At 37.9% G+C, this 23,935-nt stretch overlaps 1 protein-coding gene across 1 annotated transcript in view; it reads left to right on the forward strand.

Moving 5' to 3' along the window:
- Positions 1–517: 517 nt before the first annotated feature.
- Positions 518–23,935, forward strand: part of LOC113067816 (uncharacterized) — a 32,452-nt gene continuing 9,034 nt past the window's right edge. The window contains exons 1-9 of the mRNA XM_026240293.1: positions 518–647; positions 801–864; positions 1,858–2,274; positions 10,852–11,235; positions 11,308–11,379; positions 11,644–12,030; positions 18,226–18,606; positions 18,696–18,785; positions 22,968–23,384. Coding sequence (XP_026096078.1) covers positions 813–864; positions 1,858–2,274; positions 10,852–11,235; positions 11,308–11,379; positions 11,644–12,030; positions 18,226–18,606; positions 18,696–18,785; positions 22,968–23,384 — 2,200 coding nt within the window. The 5' untranslated portion in view covers positions 518–647; positions 801–812. The remainder of the gene's footprint in view (positions 648–800; positions 865–1,857; positions 2,275–10,851; positions 11,236–11,307; positions 11,380–11,643; positions 12,031–18,225; positions 18,607–18,695; positions 18,786–22,967; positions 23,385–23,935) is intronic.

Consider the following 23,935-nt stretch of genomic DNA (forward strand, 5'->3'; position numbering starts at 1 on the left):
CAAACTTTACAATAACATTTCATTTACTTTACAGAACTAGTGAATCAACGTTAGTGTTAATTTAGGATAGATACTATTGTTAATTGTTTGCTCTTAAAACATTAATGATAATGTACTGCATTTAGAATGCCAAAACCATTTAATTAAAATTGATTAATAATAATAAAAAAAATTATTAAAAGTATTATTGTTTGTTTGTCTAATGCATTAGCTATTGTTAACCCATGAACCTCATTCTAGTATTACCCCTAAATTTAGAGAGCCAGATTAACAGAGTGACACATTTAGATCAGACATTAAAGAACATGCACATTTGATGCCCTTGATTTAAATGCTTTCATTTCAAATAGAAGTTTCATGATTATTAGTAAAACTGCTTTGAAACGATCTCAATTGTTCTAAACTTTCATTGTATAAAACTTTCGTTTCATTTATCTTCATTGCACACACACACACACACACACACACACACACACACACACACACACAAAAACTGGTTTAAGATGTTTAGAGACTGCTCCCAGTTCAGATGTCAGTCCACCCACTCTTAATAAAGGCTGAGGAGACTGTGAGAGTTTCAGTTCAGCATCACTGTATTCAGCTGCTGAAGAGAGAGAGAGAGAATCTTCAGCAGCATCTGACCTCAGGTAGACTTTTTATTTTATTTTTATTAATATTATTCCATACATTTTCATAAATATTTTTGAATGTTCTAACTTAAGTTGCTCTTACAAAAGTGCACCATAAATAATGTAACATAGCAAAATAATTAAAAGACTTTTTGTATGTCTTGTGTGCAGGTGTTTGTCACAATGAGTTTTCTGATCTCACTGTGTGCGTCGCTGCTGCTGTTATTGATTAATGGTGAGCGTTTTATAATCTGTCATTTGCATCAGAATTGATCTGCAGTTAATTTAACCTATGGATAATAATAAATCATTGTGTTTATGCAATTAAAAGGTGAAATGATCCATGGACAAACATGTTTAAAATGTTTTGTCACATTATCTAATCCTTCTATCTTTCCATTATGTGCTTTGTATTAAAAAGGAACAATTTAGTGTCAGGTTGATATAGCCTACATAAAGAATGCACAGCAGATCAAATTCTAGTTGACATTCCTATATTAATATTTTATGGACTTTTCATCCATACTAATGGTTAATAGGGATAATATAAAGTATTAATTGAGATTCATGTAGTATAGGTCATCACTGTAGCAAAATTAAGGATCGTTATCATTGCATGATTTAGAAACACCCAGCAGTTTGAAAACACCCCAAACTATCAGAAAGGCCCACTTCTGCACTGCAGAGACCTCAATCTGGTCTAGCAACAGAACAGTAGCAGCATCTTCCCCTGATGGTCAGAGGAGGTACATCAGGGCCCAAAAAACTAAAATAGAAAGATGAAAGTAGACATACTATTGGTTAGAATTGAATTTGACATCAAATAATGTTTTCTATTTTCTTGCACTCCTTGTCATATCAATGGTTTTTGAATTGAAAAGACATTTTACATTTTAGAGGTCTTTATGGAAGATTTAATGTCATACCAACAATATTTCTATAAATATGCATCTTTTTGCAGTACATCTTTTTTTGCACTGGAGAAAACAAATGCAGGTGTGCTTCTTAGAAAATGCTCACTAATGATCTAGGTGGTAATAAGTGAGAGAGGAGGGTAAATGATACATTTGTTGTAAGTGTAGTCAGTTTATCCTCAGTCCAGACTTTCGCTGTCATACAGACACAGAGGTTTAGCTATAATTTAATTTGCCATCTGTATTCTGCCATACTGTATGTATTCTGAATAATAATCACACATTGTTTATTTTTTATTTTTTTTTGGCATTAGGTTCTACAACTTCCAGCTCTGATCCATGCTATAATTATACGATTCTTGATGAATACTGGAGAGACATACGAGCAAACTATTACTACTCTTCACGTAATGACAGTCTTGTTGAATGGAGAGGCTGGTATCGGCTGTATCTGAGAGGACTCAGTGCTCAAATGTCTGAGTGGTGTGTGAGTACTACACGTTGTGGTGGTGAAACTGGATTGTCTCTCAATGGTTCTCATCCAAGACTTGAGGATGGAGTGGTGACCCGTGAAGTGGTGGGAACTAATGCTATGGTGTGGATGTGGTCGACTTCCTCTTGTGGCAGCTATAAATCCAACTCCATTCGAGTCAAAACTTGTCCTGGAAATTATTACGTCTATGAACTTGTCAAACCCAACACATCAATCCCCAGCCCAATGTATTGTGCAGGTGAATTTCAAAAGTCTATATGAAGAATAAATGCTCTATGTATTAGGTCGTTTTACATCTTTAAACAGTCAGAATCAGTGCTGTGCAGTCAATTTATAACCCACCATTACCGTAGTATTTCCTCACAATCTCACAAATCCAACCCTCAAATCTCTTATCACACCAGAAAGGATTTTGTCTTCAATATAAATGAAGGAAATAATCAAAAAGTTTAAAATAATGTATCGGGTGTGGTTAGTGCAGGTGTAAGGAGGGCTTTATTGTTCCAGTAAGGTGGCATCTATTTAATAATTTGATATATATTTGATAATTTATATTTTATAATGTACTACAATATAGAGGTGCAGATATTTATCACTATTTGAAATAAGTAATATAAATAGCAGAAAATATAGCTATTTTAACACAGGGTATATATAACATATATCTATTTGCACCTTGTGTAAATAGCATATCATTTAAAAATACCATTATTTTCACTTAGCATAAATATTATAAATTTATATTTGCACTTAGTGTAAATAACATATGGAGAGCTTTGTTTCAAAATGCTAAAAACCTATTTTGATTAATTTGAGTAAAAATGTGTTTTCTATACTAAGAAAGTGGCTAGATGAAAAACACTATTTTCTGTATCAAACTTTCACATAGCATCTTAGGTTATAATAAAATAAAAAATTTGAATTTTTCATATAGAAACTGATAAAAATACAGTTAAATATGGTCAATACCTATCTTATATACAGGCACTGGCCTAGAAATACATTAATCAATCATTATCTGAAGTCTGGCATAAATGTTTTCTCTTTGTTATTTAAAGAGCGTGTTAGTATAGGTGGGTCCACAACGTGCATACACACTGCTTATTAAACACAGGGATGCACAGCAGAACACAAACATGCCAAATATTACAAATTAAAGGATTGAAAGGCATAAGATTTTTTTGTAGGCTAATTAAATAAATATATATATAAATGCCTAAATGTCATAATGGATAGTCATCGCATGTATCAAAATTATGCTATCCATTTGCTCGCACAGGAGCAGCTCCGTTTCATCTCAGAGACGCGTTCTGTCTTTGCGCTTGTAAAATTCTGCCGTGTAAATAGCAAATCCATCATGGCACGAGCGCAACTGACTCTTAAAGGGAAAGGAAGATGAGACTTTGATTGGTTTATTGCACGTTACGCCCAAAAAATGCCCATTACTCATTTAGAGAATAGGGGAAACCCATTTAGACCATGCGCCCGGGCAAAAGTGGATTTGGACACGCCCTGAGTGCACCTGCGCCGTGCGCTTTACACTTTGCGCTTAGATCATCAAAATAGGGCCCTAACACTGACAAGCTATGCAATATCGTGTTCATAATCTAATGTGATTCATCTGCGATTACGAATGCAATATTTCATAGTTTGTCAGTGCTCTACGGCTCTGTGTATTAAATGCCACTCCATCTGAAAGCATGTGGTGAAAATTTACTATAAATCACAGAACCAACTTTATTAGTGTTGCACGGTGCACCGATACTTCAAAAGTATCACGATTCTCGGAAATTAAAAACATCACGATACCTAAATTTATTAGTATCGATACTTCAAAGAATGACTACGTTCCAGATTTGTAAGAGGCGTATTTCATGTTGGTGTGTGCAACGCACGCTTCCAGTGCCTCCTTATGTACCTCTGTGTTTTTTCTCCTTATACACGCAGCAAAAAAAACACTACAGCGAGCAAGATGCCTGCATTAGTGGCTTTACTTAACTGATTTGGCTTTACTAAAATGTGTGCATAATCGCATTAAATAGTTTAAATAAGTTGTTCAAATGAACAAAGCACAAGGTTTTCTTGCATAATTTTAATTGTTTGGTCAGACAGTTCATATATAATATTCACATTAATTGGGGATTAAACGTGGAGTTATGTTATATATGCTAAATATGAAAACGAGTGTATCTACACAGCACCTAAAACTGCACTTTGAATCTGCTGATTGCTGATCGATATTTACATGCTTGACTCGCTGACCCTGTATACTCATTCATTTCGTTCATAAACAAGATGTATCAGTTCAATTAATTCACAAATGAGAAGATCTCTCGATATCGTTCAGTGAAGGGCGGATTCGTTCACTACATTCAACAAATCACATGCTCCGTCACATCTTGAGTAACACTTTGACAGGATGAAACAGTTCACAGAGTTGTTCGCGAGCTGTGCATACGCTGCTAATTGAGAGTGAGGAGTCACATGCCGATTTGGGTTGATTTGGGAGGGGTCTGAGCCGGTCGGCCCTGATGGCAAAATACGCTATCGGTTGCGAGGGGCAATGCCTTCAGAACTTCATAGAGGCGCAACTAAACATTTCAGAGCTCTTGAATTTTTGCACATTTATTTTGTCGGTGGAACAGATCGAGACGGATCTACGAATACGAGAAAGAAAAGGAAGAAAGTAAAGCAATGCAAAACCATAAGGCGAAAGAAAGGGGACCTTACAGGAACAAGCTCACACCAAGCGCAAAACAGCGGTGTTTGGAGAAGCTCTCAGGCATCCAAAATATCGACCCATACGAGCTCCCTGCAGCGGCACAGAGACCTGAACCATTTACCTTCATGCATACATATAGACATTGGGAATTATCTTGTTTACGATGTAAGTCACCTCGCATTCACGGTGTTAATAGCTTTAATCTAACCAGGACATTTACATCTTGCAATCACACATTTAACTACCCTAGCCAACCCAGAACTGGTTTGTCCACTTTGCAGCCCCCAACACAAACACCTGGTACAGTATGTGTCATTGGGCTAAAATCAAATCATAACTAAACATACACAGCTTTAGCCTACATCAAAACATGTTGGAAACGTTCGTATACATTGAACATCTCGTTAAAATCTAGTGTTTACAAAACGCAGTTAATTACTATGTAATTTTGGTCAAGAAGTGCATTCTAAATGCAATGTAATTACAATATTAGATTAGATAGATTAGATCAACCTTTATTTGTCTTACAGGTGAGAAATTTCAACATTTACAGCAGAAAGTGGATAGCATGAAATAATCAATAAATAATGAGTCACATTCAATTAATAATAAAAAACAAGATAAAAAAAAAAATATATATATATATATATATATATATATATATATATATATATATACCAAATATAAAAACAGTGCAAGTGAATATGCATAAATGGCATTCTTTCCGTCTCTGAGTTGTGATTTCTGTTTAGTACTTAACCATGCTTTTATAAAGTCTCACGGCCGCAGGAAGAAAGGATCTCCTGAATCTCTCCTTCGCACAGCGTGGATGTATCAGTCTGTCACTGAAGGAGCTGCTCAGTGATGTTAGTGTCCCATGAAGTGGGTGGGACGAGTTCTTAAGCATGGATGAGAGCATAGCTCTCACCCTCCTTTCTCCCACCACCTCCACTGGCTCAAGTGAGCAACCCAGGATGGAACCAGCCCTTCTAATCAGCCTGTTTAGCTTCTTCCTGTCTGCCACTGTAATGCTGTTACTCCAGCATACCACACCAAAGAAGATGGCTGACGCCACCACTGAGTCATAAAAGGTCCTTAGGAGTGAACCCTGTACTCCAAAAGACCTAAGTCTCTTGAGCAGGAACAGTCTCTTCTGGCCCTTCTTATAAAGGGCACTAACAGTGTCAGTACAGTCCAATTTATTGTTTACCTGGAACCCAAGATACCTATTGGAGTCCACAATCTCAATATCCACCCCCTGAATACTCACAGGTACCATGGAAACATGCTTTCTCCTGCGAAAGTCCACCACTAGCTCCTTAGTCTTTGCTGCATTGATAAGGAGGTGGTTTATATTGCACCAGTCCACAAAGTCCTGATTCAGTTGTCTGTACACTCTGTCATCCCCATCAGAGATAAGACCAACGACAGCAGAGTCATCAGAGAACTTCTGGAGGTAGCAGTCTGAGGTGTTAGAGGTGAAGTCTGCAGTGTAGAGGGTGAAAAGGAATGGTGCTAATACTGTACTTGTGGTACCCCTGTGTTGCAGACCACTGTATCAGACTGACAGTACTTAATCCTCACGAACTGTGGTCTGCTGGTGAGGTAGTCCAGGATCCAGGTTGAGAGGTGAAGGTCTACTCCAGCAACCTCCAGCTTGTCTCTCAGCAGTGCAGGCTGGACGGTGTTAAGGGCACTGGAGAAATCATAAAACATGATCCTCAGAGAGCTTCCAGCTTTTTCCAGATGAGAGAGTGATCTGTGGAGAAGGTAGATAAGAGCATCATCCACCCCAACACCAGGCCAATAGGCAAACTGGAGCAGATCCATTGACGAGTTCACCAGGGGATGAAGATATCCTAGAACAAGTCTTTCAAATATTTTCATCAGATGAGACGTCAAAGCCACCGGACTGTAGCTATTCATGTCCTTGGGGTGTGGCGTCTTAGGCACAGGAAACAGACATGATGTTTTCCACAGCTGTGGTACTTGGCCTAGCCTCAAGCTCAGGTTGAACATGTACTGAAGAGTTTCACACAGCTGGTCAGCACAGGACCGAAGGAGCCTTGGACTGATTCCATCTGGTCCTGCTGCCTTCCTCATCTTCAGTCTCCTCAGCTCACCTCTCACCTGATTTACGGTAACGGTAAGAGACAGTTTAGTGGTTGGATGCTCAGGGCTTAGAATAGTTGTAATCGGGGGGATAAGATATGGAGAAGTAGGTGTACTAGAGATATAAAAGGGCTCTGAATCAAGTGTCAGCGATGGTAATGTGCTCATAAGGGGTGTCTGTAAAGTGGGAGGCCCAGATGCCTGGTCGAATCTGTTAAAAAAGATATTCAGGTCATTCAGCCACTGATGGTCCACCTCAGGTTGAGGTGTGGTGACTTTATACCCAGAGATGGTATTCAGGCTCCTCCAGACACCTCTGACATCGTTATTTTGCAGCTGGTCCTCCATTTTCCTCTTGTAGCTGCATTAACCATGCCTGATCTTCTTCCTCAACTCCCTCTGCACAATTTTTTAGCTCCTCTTTATTTCCTGACCTAAAAACCCTCTTCTTCTCCCTCAGGAGCACTTTTATATCCGGAGTAATCCACGGCTTGTTATTGGAAAAACACTGTATGGTTTGGTTGGGTACAGTGTTTTCCACACAAAAGTTAATATAGCCTGTGATGCAGTGTGTCAAACTATTGATATCCTCCCCGTGATCATTTACCAGGACATCCCATATGGTCTTTTCAAAACAGTCCCTCAAGGCTTCCTCCGCCGCCTCTGACCATTTTCTCACTGTGTGGGTCACAGCTGGCTGCCTGCATACCAGAGGTTTATACACAGGCATGAGGTGCACCAGATTGTGATCAGATCTTCCCAGGGGAGGAAGAGGAGCAGAAGTGTATGCATCCTTAGTGTTTGTATACAATAAGTCCAGTGTTTTATTGTCCCTGGTATGACAAGTGATATACTGCTTAAAAGTAGGCAGAATAGAGGACAGGGAGGCATGATTAAAATCACCAGAGATAAGGAGGAAAGCTTTTGGATGCTGTGTCTGCAGTCTGCTGGTAACATTATGGATATATTCACATGCAGCATTTGCATCAGCTGATGGAGGCACATACACAGCTAACACGATAACGTGTGTAAACTCCCTCGGCAAATAGCCAGGTCGCATGCTAACTGCTAACAGCTCTATATCCTTATCACAGTATTGTTCTTTAACAGTGATGTGACCTTGATTACACCATCTATTGTTCACAAACACTATCAGCCCTCCTCCTTTCCTCTTACCGCTCTCCCTCGTCCTGTCAGTCCGTCTCATCTGAAAGCCGTCCAGCATGATGTTTGTGTCCGGAGTTTGCTCCATTAGCCATGTTTCCATAAACACCATGACGCTGCTCTCTCTGTACTCCTGCTGGTGCCGCGCTAGCACCCCAAGCTCATCCATCTTGTTAGAGATCGATCTTACATTTCCCATAATGATAGAAGGAAGAACTCGTCTCCTTATTCCAGCACGGCACCCTCTCCTTTTCCGCCTCAGTTCTGGGGGAATTTCAGGTCTTTCTCTCAGTAGCAGCACCGGGCTGCGGAATGCTAACAGCTGATCCCTGGTGTAAACAATGGGACCGTAGCCAGCCACCCCGTCTCCGGACGCAATCTACATAAACAGTACACCAACCAGAAAAAAGGCCAGCAAGATCACCTCACGGTTAATGTACATGGTAGGAAATAAAATCAATACATATAAAATTACAAGAGAAAATACTAAAATACTAAAACGCATGTGAACAAACTTACTTTGGCCAGTACAACACTGTTTTCATCACCTGCTGTAGATGGACCCAGCCACAGCAGAAAGCCTCGTAACTTTCCAAAGACTTGTGGCTTTTAAACTCCTGCATTGTGTAGTAACTTAAACCAAAAACAATATAATTCCCAATGTCCATATGTGTGCATAGAGGTAAATGGTCCAGGTCTCTGTGCTGCTGCAGGGAGCTCGTATGGGTTGATATTTTGGATGCTTGAGCGCTTCTCCAAATACCGCTGTTTTGCATTTGGTGTAACCTAAAAAAAAACTGTATTCCATTGTTCCTATGTTTTCCTATGTATCGTGAGATGTACTGGAGCAGTTTTTAACGCAGCCGTAACTTCCAGGCATGGTAAAACAGTGCAGAATTGCAAGAACCTCCTCTTAACAACACATGTAAACAATCCTGTTTCGCCGCCAGTATCCTGCCAACATGGCGGAGACTGTGATATCGAGGGAGGGGCTTTGTGCTATGACGACAACTTCTCATTCTCAATAGCGCAGAGCTCGCGCGCTGCTTTGGAGGGAGGAGCTTCAGTGAACGAGAAATATGAGTCTAGTAGCAATGTATCTTCCTTAATGTCCCCGATGCGCGGGTCGGGGTGGGTAAAAAATGTTTACTTTATTTGCAGGCTGGGGCGGGACAAATTATTTCATAAACGCAGGACCCGCGAAAAAACCCCCCGACCCGCGCATCACTAGGCTGTATGTGCGGGCACAAGTGATACTGTGGCCACCGGTCCATGGCTGGTAGAAAAAGATGACGCTCAATAAAGATGTATTTTTTCACATCAATCACATCAATGATATTTGAGAATGTATTTTCCCTTTACAGGAAAAGTATCGAAAAAGTATCGAAATCGCAATTCTTGACTAGATATCGGTATCGAAGCAATAATTTTGGTATCGTGACAACACTATAAGACACATGTGCATGATATGTGCAATTTCACAAAATTTTTTGTAGTTTAGTGATGATAATTATATAATTTAAAAAAATCCAGACTCAGATGTAAGTTTACATTAAAGGCCGTGTTGCAGGGTTAATTTTTTTTCGAAGTTATGCAATTTGCTTGTTGGTAATAAACATTTAAACTGTTATCCATTGTATTTTATGTTGTTGGGTATCACAAAATGGAATATAATATGAAAAAGTAGGTACTATCTTACAGCGGTTTGCAACGATTCTCCTTTTCCCCACAATGCATTGCATTACGTCACGTTGGGGAGAGAATTTACCAAAGCCCGCATTGAGAGCATTGAAAGTGACTAGAGACGAGTAGTAGACGAGATTATTCAGATAGCACAGATTATAGATAAATAGATAAATACATAGATATAGATAGATAGATAGATAGATAGATAGACTACATATATATATATATATATATATAGATAGATAGACAGACAGATACATAGATATCGACCAACAGCAACCCAAACGCACTCGCTTCCCTACAGCACATGCTTTCCAACACAGTTTCCATGGGACAGCACCCACACAAGCACCTGCCAAACACAGCGACAGACACGTGGCTACGTTTGTAACAACATTTTCACTGGAGGAAGAGATAAACGCTTAGAAACGTCCATATAGCTAGCATGATGCCTTCTATTTCTTGATGACAAAGACAAAGTTTACCAGGACTACGACACTATGACAAAGGTTACCGGTACTTATCTGAACTAACGTCATGATCACTGCCACTAGATATAAAGAAAACATTGATTATAAAAAATATATATAAATGTGTCGTTATTGTGCACTGCTGCTCGTAGACTAGCTCCAGTGCTCATTGCTGCGATGCTAAATGATAGCAACTCACTAGGACACTTCATCAACTCTCCTCTCATTCTCATCGAACCATGCATTTAGTTGGCTTTGACGGCCATCCGTTCTTGGCAATTCTTCATTTGCCCGCTCACGTCTGGCAGGTTCGAAATTACACGGCTGTGGGCCATCATACATGTTGGCTCTTGCCACTTCTTCCTCATCCCAGTCAGTCGCCATTCTTCTAATACTAAGCTGAGGCTACCTTTCCTCCACTTCTCCCCAACGCGACGTCATCACCGAATTGCGTAAAAAAAACGTTAATACTAAAAACGAAAAACGTAAAAATGTATTTAAAAATTATATACATATCTAGAGTGATTTATGTACCCATTAATCGACATCTGTGGTTAACCTGAAACATGGGATTTAAAATTAAATATGCTTTTAGAACACTCTAAATTGTATTCAATGTCATTACAATGTTTTAACATTACTTTTGCAAACTCCATAACAGTTGCTTTCCAAAACATCAGCAGTGATCCCTGCTACAACTATAAGTCTCTGGATCGTCCCTGGAGAGCCAACAATGAAAGTGGAGATAGCATTTGTGATTATTCTTTCTCCTGGAATGGCTGGTACCGGCTTTTCTACCGTGGAATGAACATCCAGTTGCCAGAGACTTGTGTTAGTTCATACAGATGTAACACACCGATCCCACTGTGGCTGAACTGTCCTCACCCTCAGATTGTAGATGGAGTGGTGATCAGAGAGGTCTGTGGACAGTACTGGACTCAATGCTGTGATTACAAACCAAGACCAATCAGAGTTAAAGCATGTCCAGGAAATTACTATGTCTATGAACTTGTGGAGCAAAACTGGTGTGCAGGATATTGTACAAGTACGGTGATTTATACATTTTTTTATTTTTTAAAAATGATTTCTATCTTATAATGAATAATCTTTCTTTCAGATATTAGCACCATTTCACAGCCGATTTCCACTATACGTCCAGCTATAACCACTAGAACCAACAACACTTTGAGTAAGTTGTTAATCAGTCTTTGTAAATGAATGTATGTGTTATTACAAATAATAAAAACTGTGACATTTGCAACTGAATTCTTGCAATGCAATTTAAAGCAGCTTTTGTTTCTTCACATGTAGCATCACTATTACACAGATCTGTTAAGTATGAATGGTCTAGGAATCTTGTGATCTTTATGCTTGACCTGTTCAGATTTGCACTTATGAATTTTCTCTTTAAAAATGCCTTGTTTGTTTTGATCTTGTCATCTCTCACTTTTAGATTATGACCCATGCATTAACTACAACACACTCAATGACAGCTGGAGAAACATACTCAGTTATCGTTATGGATCCAATGCTAATTATGATGACACAGATGCTAATTGGGATGGCTGGTATCGACTCTTTCTTAATGGATTGAGTGCTCAGATGCCTGAATGGTGTGTGTCTTACTTGGCATGTGGAGGTTTTAGTTCTCTGTGGCTTGGTGGCTCTCATCCTCGGCTGGAAGATGGAGCTGTTACTCGTGACGTTTACGGCTCTTACTATGACCAGTGCAGTTACTACAGATCCGACCCAATACAAGTCAAAGCTTGTCCGGGAAACTATTATGTCTACAAATTTACCAGGCCAGCTCTTTCAATCCCATCTCCTACATATTGTTCAGGTATATTCATTTTTAATATACCCTATTACTTGTATTTGTATGCTTAGGGCCCATTCACAGCAAGGATGAAAAGGATACAGATATAGTTATAACAATCATTCTCATTATTAAAGAATAGCAGTCCACACCACAGCTGTGATGATAAAGGCACAGTCAAATGATATCGTTGGAATCACTTCCAGAATGATTTTTTTCCAGTTGTTGAATGATGCCCAATCAGAATCCATCCTGCTATTATGAGCTCGAGAATTAAAAGCAGCAGACACACATGCGCTTACAATAAACTGAAGAAATCATTCCATGGTGTACGGGGCGCCGTTTGTAAAGCGGCTCACGCTGAAAACAATGGCAACATTTTGTCACATTTAGCTTCAAACAATGCATAAAAAACTGTCACGGTCACTTTTTAGCACATTTACAACAATATTTGTCAACTTAGAGATATTTTAAATAGTTAAATATCAATATTAAATGTTACACCTAAATGTTAAATGTAAAATCTAAATGCTAAATGTTAAATCTAATTGTTAAATCTAAATCTAAATGTTAAATTTAAATCTAAATGTTAAATCTAATTTTTAAATCTAAATATAAATGTTAAATCTAAATATAAATGTTAAATCGAATTGTTAAATCTAAATCTAAATCTAAGTGTAAAATCTAAATGTTACATCTAAATTTAAATCTAAATGTAAAATCTAAATGTTAAATCTAAATCTAAATTTAAAATCTAAATGTTAAATCTAAATGTAAAATCTAAATCTAAATGTTAAATCTAAATGTAAAATCTAAATCTAAATGTTAAATCTAAATGTAAAATCTAAATCTAAATGTAAAATCTAAAAGTAAAATCTAAATCTAAATGTAAAATCTAAATGTTAAATCTAAATCTAAATGTAAAATCTAAATGTTAAATCTAAATCTAAATGTAAAATCTAAATGTTAAATCTAAATCTAAAATCTAAATCTAAATGTTAAATCTAAATGTAAAATCTAAATCTAAATGTTAAATCTAAATCTAAATGTTAAATTTAAATCTAAATGTTTAATCTAAATGTTAAATCTAAATCTAAATGTTAAATCTAAATCTAAATGTTAAATTTAAATCTAAATGTAAAATCTAAATATAAATATAAAATCTAAATGTTAAATCTAAATCTAAATGTAAAATCTAAATGTTAAATCTAAATCTAAATGTTGAATCTAAATTTTTCGGTTGAAATAAAATATTTAGCTAATATGCAAATTCAAAATGCCAATAACCGGAAGTGCCAAAATAAAAGCTCGATGAGGTCAGTGTGTGTTTATAGCATCGTGTCAAATAAGTATCTAATAAAAACCATCTCATCGGAGGAAATTGACTATTGGACATGGATTATCGTGATAATGACTACCTAGAAGAGTAGACTAGTGTCATTTTTATGAAAATGTTTGCATGCTTAAACGGCAGCAAGAGCCTATGCTTTCGGCTAAAGCCGATTCGTTGGACATTTTGAACGACAGTGGCGTCAATAGTTACCGTACCTGGTCAGGGATGGGCGGGGAAATAGGTTCTTGCTGGCATTTAAGCATGCAAAAATGACACAGAGTGATGACATAATGAGTGATACAGTCTATGGTGAGCAGTGTTGTGGGTAACGCGTTACAAAGTAACGCGTTAGAGTACTCTAATTACTTTTTTCCTGAAATGTGTAACTTAACGCGTTAGTTTCGTGCGTAAGTAATCAGTAACTTCGTTATTTTTTTTAAAAAAGTAATCCGTTATTTTAAGGAAAGGAAAATCCCGACTGCAGCCTGCTTTTTGTCAGACAGTAGTCCTAGGTCTACTGTGCCACCTGCGGATGTATCAGCGGAGCCGAGGCTCTGTGATCATAAAGTTAATGGCTGTGATGCGTCTGTGCCCTGCACCTGACCCTGTGTGTGTGTGGGTTTTTTTTTTTTTTCGAACTCCCGGCAAGATGGCAGAGAGGACAGAGTTTGGTTTATGGAAGTACGCACATTATTTTCAATTTGTCAACGAAAAAGAAATCGACTGTCGGACAAACGTTTCGAAAATCTGCTTCTGCTACGTTTTAATCACTACTTTGAAGAGTAAATGTATGTGTTAAAGCGAATTTAGGCTTGTGACTGTGAGTGACACTTTAATAATAATTAGTTCGGCTATTAAGCGATTTGTCATTTGCCTGTGTGGCAGTGAAGGATTTAATTCGGTTTGTTATCATTTTTGTTTGACAGGCAGCTGTTAATTTCTGTTAGATCATTGGCTGGCTGGTTGTTCATCATTTCTAAATGGATTTAAATCTGCAAGCATATTTAAGGTTGTGTTTACAAGTAAGCATACTTGTACTTTGATAACTGCATTATTTAAAGTTAAAGAAAAATCAGGAGTTATCTTGTGGTGCTCATAATATACAGTAGCCTAGGCTACCCGTGCTGGGTAGGTGCGAATTTTGATTAATAATATGTTCTGTGATAATAAATAAATAAAACGCCATGTGGAATAGCCGATTGCTGACTGTCTTATCTGTTATTGTTATCCTGCAGTGTTAATTTAGTCGGATGACTGACGTTATTCATTGTCGGGAGTCACGACTTCTAGGTGCATTTAAAGGGGCCGGGGGCTGTGTCTGTCATGTGTGAGCCGCTGCAAACTGCTTTTAATTTTTGGTAACGCATGAGTACTCTAACGCGTTACTTTTATGAATAGGTAACGCTGTATCATAACTGATTACTTTTAATTGATGGTAACGTTGTAACTTAACTAACTACTTTCCAAAGTAACTATACCCAACACTGATGGTGAGGACATAACATTCAGTCAAAGTGAGACCCCTCGTGGCTGGCTATTATGGCTACAAGTCCCACACTTTTCATAAAAGTGAAACTAGCCTAATCTTCAAATACAGTTTCTACAAACGTGTTTATTATTTTAGGTAGTCATTATCAAGATAATCCATGTCCAAGAGTCAGTTTCCTGAGGATGAGATGGTTTTTTTTTGTTACTTATTTGATACGATGCACACACACTGACCTCCTCAAGCTTTTATTTTGGCACTTCCGGCATTTTGAATTTGCATATTAGCTAAATATTTAGTTTCACCCGAAACATTTAGATTCAACATTTATATTTATATTTAACATTTAGATTTATATTTAACATATAGATTTAACATTTAGATTTAATATTTAGATTTAACATTTAGATTTAGATTTAACATTTATATTTAACATTTATATTATGATTTATATTTAACATTTAGATTTATATTTAACATTTATATTTTGCATTTCTATTTAGATTTAATATTTAGATTTAACATTTAGATTTAGCATTTATATTTTACATTTATATTTAGATTTAATATTTAGATTTAGATTTAATATTTAGATTTAACATTTAGATTTAGATTTTACATTTATATTTAACATTTATATTACGATTTATATTTAACATTTAGATTTAAATTTATATTTAACATTTAGATTTATATTTAACATTTATATTTTGCATTTATATTTAGATTTAATATTTATATTTAACATTTAGATTTAGCATTTATATTTTACATTTATATTTAGATTTAATATTTAGATTTAACAATTAGATTTAGCATTTAGATTTTACATTTAACATTTAGGTGTAACATTTTATATTTATATTTTACTATTTAAAATATCTCTAAGTTGACAAATATTGTTGTAAATGTGCTTAAAAGCAGTGGTGGACAGTAACGGAGTAGCTTTACTTCGTTACTGTACTTAAGTACATTTTTCAAGTATCTGTACTTTACTGGAGTAGTTTTATTTTGAGCAACTTTTACTTTTACTTCACTACATTCCAAAGCATAAAATCGTACTTTTTACTTCACTACATTTCATAAAACATATCGTTACTCCCTATAATATCACGTGCTCCGACACGCAGAAGCGGTGTCTGATTCATCATGAACGAACCGAGTCTTTTCAAAATAAACTTTTAAATCGGATCGCGAATCGCACCAAACGATTCGTTTACGAATTAGAATGATCCGATTGCAGCTGTTCTGGAGTCGACCACTCGCTGATTCAAATGAACCGTTTAGTGCGAGTCACCAGAAGTAAGAACCGGGAGATCTTGTGAGCGCGCGTGCGTCTGATGTTGCTAAAAGTAAGTTATGTCGAAATTTTGGAGTAATTATTGTAACTGAAAATCATATTTAGGTCAAAACTGTCAGTTGTTTGGGAACTAAATCCGTTGTAAAGAGAGATCTATTTAAGCCCACTCAAATGCTCGAGTGCAGACGATGCAGACACATCAATTTTAGGTAAAACAACAACAACAACAACAACAACAACAAAAAAACCTTAAAACAACACAGATTAAATACAATAACTCATGCATGTTCAAAGTCACCGCTGCCGTAATGTTAACAGTTTTATTAAAATGTCCTATCTGACGTCTGTTTTTATATTGTTTATCGACAGTAATGTTATACATATGTATATTGTTTGGATTAACTAGACGAGTAGACAGACATGAATGTTCATCGTACTGAAAATAAGTAAATATTGTTAGCTGATGCTAACTGTCTAGCTAACAAGCTTGTTGGTGCTAAGTTGATGTAATTTTTATAAATGTCCAAATATTTTTATTCAGCCACACACACACATATCTATCTATCTATCTATCTATCTATCTATCTATCTATCTATCTATCTATCTATATATATATATATATATATATATATATATATATATATATTACATACAGATAGATTACATCTGGTTAGAAAAGAAAGGATGTGATGTTCAGAACATGGTAACTACAGTAATTATCAAAGTGGGAAGAGATGCACCCCGTTTGGCCAGGGGTGTTTTTAAACCACAGACAAGATTTGAGAAGGAAAAAATCATTATGAAATTTTTTTTATTATTTTTTTCCTTAAAATGTTCTTCCTAACTTCAGGCCTTATTATCATGTCATATATACAGTACAGACCAAAAGTTTGCACACACCTTCTCATTCAAAGAGTTTTCTTTATTTTCATGACTATGAAAATTGTAGATTCACACTGAAGGCATCAAAACTATGAATTAACACATGTGGAATTATATATGGAATTATATACATAACAAAAAAATGTGAAACAACTGAAAATATGTCATATTCTTGGTTCTTCAAAGTAGCCACCTTTTGCTTTGATTACTGCTTTGCACACTCTTGGCATTCTCTTGATGAGCTTCAAGAGGTAGTCACCTGAAATGGTCTTCCAACAGTCTTGAAGGAGTTCCCCGAGAGATGCTTAGCACTTGTTGGCCCTTAGCTCACCCCTAAACCATCTCGATTGGGTTCAGGTCCGGTGACTGTGGAGGCAGGTCATCTGGCGCTGCACCCCATCACTCTCCTTCTTGGTCAAATAGCCCTTGATGCCTTCAGTGTGACTCTACAATCTTCATAGTCATGAAAATAAAGAAAACTCTTTGTATGTGGTCTGTTCTGTAACTTTGATGTTCTGTAAAACAACTAACTTTAAAATACTTTTTTCTTACTGGTGAAAATCAGATGGTCATCTCTGTTTTCTCTCAGGTACATCACAGTGTAAGCTTCACAGTGAGCATTACTCTCATCAGCTTAGTCCATATCAACAACAAAAATATATTTTGACTCCATATAGTGGTTATTTTGGAAAAAATCCCAGGTATTTTGAGCAGTAGGATTACAAAAAAATTGTGCTAATATAAAATTAAATTAAGTAGCCTATGTAAAATTGCAAACATCTATCTTGCAGTACTTTTTTACTTAAGTACATAAAAAATTGAGTACTTTTGTACTTTCACTTGAGTAAAATTGAAAAAGGAGTACTTTTACTTTTACTGGAGTAATATTTTACCATATGTATCTGTACTTTTACTCAAGTACTTGATTTGTGTACTTCGTCCACCACTGCTTAAAAGTGACCATTCATAAATTCAGTTTTTTAAACATTGTTTGAAGTTAAATGTGATAAAATGTTGCTGTTATTTTCAGCATGAGATGCTTTACAAATGGCGCCCCATAATGGTGTGGACACTAATGTCACTATCATCATAGCTTTCGTTCTTGATGTGAACAGGGCATTATTGTGAATTACTGTAGGTTTTCACATCATTATCTAGAATATATTTATCTGCTGTATATAATATTCTCTATGTTCTCTATTATTTTTTCATAATAGTACGTTTCACCACCCCAAGTGTTGACCCTTGCTACAACTATAACAGTCTGAATGAGACTTGGAGAGCAACAAACAATTCTTACAATAGCAATATAAGGTGTGATAACATCCAAGGCTGGTACAGGCTGTTCTACAACGGTCAGAGTGCCCAGATGCCAGAATCATGTGTAAATCAATACATGTGTGGAACTTATAACCCAATGTGGCTCAACGGCTCCCATCCGCGACTGGAAGATGGGGTGGTCACCCGTCAGGTCTGTGGCTCCGGGTGGAGTGACTGCTGTTCTTACAGATCTCTCCCTATACAAGTCAAAGCATGTCCAGGAAATTATTATGTTTATGAGTTTGTCAGCCCAGTAACCTGTGGAGTTTACTGTGCAGGTAAGCATTTATTTATGCTTATTTCAGTCATTTACATTTCTGTGTTATTTAAAATTATATTGATAAAAAACAATTGTTCCTGCTATCAGATGTCACAAAACTTAGTGCAGCCTCTTCAACAACAGCAGCAACACCAAGAACACCAACAGCATCCATTACTCCAAGAGTCACAGCCACTGGTAAAGTATTAATTCTTGTTTATTTCATCAACTCTCATGAGCATCTTTTTGGGCATGCATTTTAATTACATGAACTCTCAACATTGTTCTGTTTATTCCACTACACATGCATGATGTCAATTCATATCACAAGTAATTTCTGTAAGGACAACTGACATAAAAGATGAATGCCAATTAGGATACAGTTTGGACTGGCGGCATGTTTATCTTCAGGACAAGAACTCCTTGTCACGACCGGGACACAGGAAAACACAGAGAGAGGTCCAAATGCAGATATGTCTTTTATTAGGGGTGATCCAACTCGAAATCCAGTCCAGGCAGGGGTCAAAACCAAAGTAGCAATCCAAACAACATAAACAGACACAAGCACACGGGCAAGAACAAGAACTAGAAATTTGACATGAACACTACAAGGACTCCGTGACACATACTAAGACAGACAGGGTATAAATATGCAGGGAAATGACAAACGCTAATGGGGAATGGGCTGAGTGCAATGATTAATGATTAGTGACAGCTGAGTGCAATGAGAAGACAGAAGGTGTTTCTCAGTGTCAAGGAAGGATCCTCGGAAGCCAGTATTTCGAGGATGCTACGTCATCGGCATCCGTCGAAGGACTGTTCCAATGTCGAGGATCCTCGGAATTTCAACCAAGAACTGAGTCCTTCGTTCGAAGAATATCCCATACACAGGAAAGGATTCATAAGTGTATTCTTCGCGCTCTTCGCGCTCTCAAATGAACCACAATCCTATGCGTGCAGCTTTGCTATCTAACGTTAGTTAAAAAATGTTGAACATTAACGTACGTAGTCGGAGCGTTAACGGTTTTTATTTACGTTACCAAACATTTATTATAACTGTAGTAAGTGTGACGTTTAAATCCCAGTACAAATTTCTATCGTATTGATATTGTAAATTATACAAATACAAATGGTTAACTGAACCGGACCTGTCATTTAACTATTGGTTGCGTCAACGGCATTTATTTTATAAATAACTAGTTAAGTTGCCCAAAGTAATTTAATGATACCATTCACAGCGTTATTCAAACGGACCTTTTCGCTGACGTAATGATGCAATTACGTGCACTTGCTAGCCTGTTCCATTTACGTGTTCTCCGTATGCTAAAGAGGAGTCTCACCTAGCCTCTGAAGGAAGTGACTTGGAAGGATCAGTCCTACTAAGGAAGTATCCTTGACATTGAGAAACGCCTAGAGATCCCGGGGAATGTGGTTCAGGAAGTGATAGACACCGCGGGGAAGGAGGACATCTAGTGGTTACCCAGGGAACACAAATACTGTGACACTCCTAGCACATGCAGCCTATAATTTTAATTTATTGAAAGGATATGCCCTTGAGATGTGACATCTCATTTTCAAGGGGGTCCAAGCATGGATGCCTAGCATGGATAAGTGCAGGGGGAGCAATGATAACCCCCCCACCCCCCACCCACCCCAAACACACAACCCAAACAAAACCATTTGTCTACTTTCCCCAACCACAAACTAAAAGAAATAAATCTGAATGCCTAAATTATTTCCCCATCACGCAGATATGGATAGATTTCAGGCCTGAATTTGAAGATGCTGAATACTCATTCAGTCAGGTCAGGTCAAGTCAAATCACCATTTTTATATAACACTTTTTACAATGCAAATTCAGTCAAAGCAGCTTTTTTTTTTGCTTTGCTTTTTCTCAAAAATAAGCTTTATCTAGAGAGGTGTCTGATAAATACATTCCTTGTCATAACAATGCCTTTTGAATTTATATTTAGGGGCCAAGCACCGAAGGCACGTTCTTCTTTTCTTCTTCTTCTTCCGCCTCAAGTCTATGGCAGCCCATAGAACCGATTGTGGGAAAGTTGTGAGATTTGGCAAACTGGTAGAGGACAGTCTCAACATTAACCATAGCAAATTTGAAGTCTCTAACTTCAACTCTCTAGCGCCACCACTTGTGCAAACTTTCAATATTTCTATGCTAATAACTTTTGAATCGTAAGCCAGAAAATGAAAAAAAAAAAAAATTCTGAATCCTTGGCTCATGCCAAGTCGAATTAAATTCAAAATTCGAACTCGTCAACTTTGTATGTGCCATTGTCACCTCACACCGACCATGCCACATTAATTTGGAAACAGAGCCACCTATTGGTCAAGAGTAATAAACCATTCATTAACCATTAATAATTACATTTATAAACATGCTAATTACTTTTTACTGCATTAGCCTGTTGCAATGAAACTGGTCTCAAAATATTCTTTGGCTTATGCCGAAAGCATAAATACCAAATATGCAAGAGTAAGCTGAACTTCCTGTCCTCTATTTTGATTTATGTTAAAAACCTACTTTTTTGATCTCCTCATCAACCTTTGGTCCGATGTTCTCCAAAATTGAATCAGATCTTCAGACTGTGCTGACAAAATTTCATGGATTATGTGTTGATAGACAAAACCATTGTCGAACGAGGCACCATGCCAAAATGACACTTCAGCCTGTATCTCTGCAATGCTTTGGCATATTGACACCAAACTTTGTGTGTGCCATTGTCACTTCACACAGAACATGCCAAAATGATTTGGTTACAGCGCCACCTGTTGGTCAAAAGTGATAAGCCATTTAATAATATTATTAGTGGTTGTATTTATGACTTTTCAGCCATTTCAGTTACAGTCGTCCTAAAATTGCTGTAATTGCTCATTGTTACATTTGGTGTGATCCTTCACACCATGATTAGCTTTTCAATTTGCCTGTGGAGTGCTTGGCCACTTAATTGCTATATTTTACATTTTATTAAATTAAATTAAACCTATTTTTACTTATTATTTTATAAGAATTTTACATTTTAGAGGTCTTTATGGAAGGTCTAAGGTCATACCAGCAATATATCTCTGTAACACTTTACAAACTTCATAATCCCTCGCCCCACTCGTCACATACCCCCATCGCCCCTCGTACACCGGGGGGTACTCCCGAGACTGTGCTCTACTTCCCCCCCACCTCCTTCCGGGGGGACTGCTCATGGTGACCTATGGGAACCTGGGGGTAGGACAGACAGACGAGGTGAGAGAAAAGGAGATGGAGGGATGAGGATAGACAGAGATAAGAAAAAATTTGTTTCGGTTCCCAGAAGCACTGCCGCTCGGCCCCTCCACCAGCTGGGTGAACTCTTCCGCGGTGCCTGGCGGTGGCACTGGACGGCCCTCGGTGGATGGCACTACACTCCTTCGCCGCCCAGTGGACGCCGACGGCTCCTCCGGTTTTGGGCAGCAGGCAGGAGTCCCCCGTTCCCTGCTACTCCCCATCATGGCAGACGGCAGCATGCTCCGGCTCCCCCTGGCGAACGGCGCCGACTCCTCCACTCCCTCACGGACAGCAGCCGCCCTTCCACATCGTGGGTGGCCGGCAGCGAGTTTGTCCGTCTCCTGCAACTCACTCCAGCCCACCGCCTCGAGTGTCCCCGGCACCAGACTGCTACGCCCTGCTTGATGGCACCGCGGATTCACTACAGTGGCGAGAGACCTTAGGAAGCGTGTCCTTCCTTCCTCCCGGGTTTCGGTACCAGTGTAACACTTTACAAACTTCATAATCGCCGGAAGAAGGAGGCGGGAACAATCAAAATGAAGCTTTAATAATAAAATAAACACAAAACAGCGCGACAACCCCTCGCGGACATCTGTCACGCACATACAAAACTAAAACACAAAATAAAGCCCAGGCCTGGTCCTCTCTCGTCCTTCACTGTCGTCGCTCCTCTTTTGTATCCTTCCGATCTCCTCCGTGGGACTCGAGACCGGTGAGTGTCGCAGGTGTCGCTCATTTCAAATCACTCCACCCGCCTCGCTCCATTCCCACGGCTCTCGGCCCTGCCCCACTCATCACAGTTTGTATAAATATGCAACTTTCTGCAGGAAATTTTTTACTGCAATGGAGAAAAAAAGGTGTGCTTCTTAGAAAATGCTCACTAATTATCTATGTGGTAATTAGTGAGAGAAGAGTGTATTTTTGACATTTGTTGTAAGTGTAGTCAGTTTATCCTCATTCCACACTTTCCCTGTCATACAGACACAGAGGTTTAGCTATAATGTAATGTAAGTGTGTTTGCCGTCTGTATTCTGCCATACTGTATGTATTCTGAATAATAATCACACATTGTTTTGTTTTTTTTGTTTTTTTTTTGGCATTAGGTTCTACAACTTCCAGCACTGATCCATGCTATAATTATACGATTCTTGATGAATACTGGAGAGACATACAAGCAAACTATTACTACTCTTCACGTAATGACAGTCTTGTTGAATGGAGAGGCTGGTATCGGCTGTATCTGAGAGGACTCAGTGCTCAAATGTCTGAGTGGTGTGTGAGTACTACACGTTGTGGTGGTGAAACTGGATTGTCTCTCAATGGTTCTCATCCAAGACTTGAGGATGGAGTGGTGACCCGTGAAGTGGTGGGAACTAATGCTATGGTTTGGATGTGGTCGACTTCCTCTTGTGGCAGCTATAAATCCAACTCCATTCGAGTCAAAGCTTGTCCTGGAAATTATTACGTCTATGAACTTGTCAAACCCAACACATCAATCCCCAGCCCAATGTATTGTGCAGGTGAATTTCAAAAGTCTATATGAAGAATAAATGCTCTATGTATTAGGTCATTTTACATCTTTAAACAGTCAGAATCAGTCCTGTGCAGTCAATTTATAACCCACCATTACTGTAGTATTCCCTCACAATCTCACAAATCCAAACCTCAAATCTCTTATAACACCAGAAAGGATTACATTTACATTACACGAAAATACATTTTGGTCCAAAAATAGCAAAAACGACGACTTTATTCAGCATTGTCTTCTCTTCCGTGTCTGTTGTGAGAGTTCAAAACCAAGCATCTGGACATCCGGTTCGCGAATGAATCATTCAGTTCACCAAATCGAACTGAATCATTTTAAATGGTTCGCATCTCTAATATGCATTAATCCACAAATGACTTAAGCTGTTAACTTTTTTAATGTGGCTGACACTCCCTCTGAGTTCAAACAAACCAATATCCCGGAGTAATGCATGCACTCAAACAGTACACTGACTGAACTGCTGTGAAGAGAGAACTGAAGATGAACACCGAGCCGAGCCAGATAATGAACTATAGACTGACTCGT

The sequence above is a fragment of the Carassius auratus genome, linkage group LG28B (assembly GCF_003368295.1).
Source record: "Carassius auratus strain Wakin linkage group LG28B, ASM336829v1, whole genome shotgun sequence".
NCBI classification, from domain to species: Eukaryota; Metazoa; Chordata; class Actinopteri; order Cypriniformes; family Cyprinidae; genus Carassius; species Carassius auratus.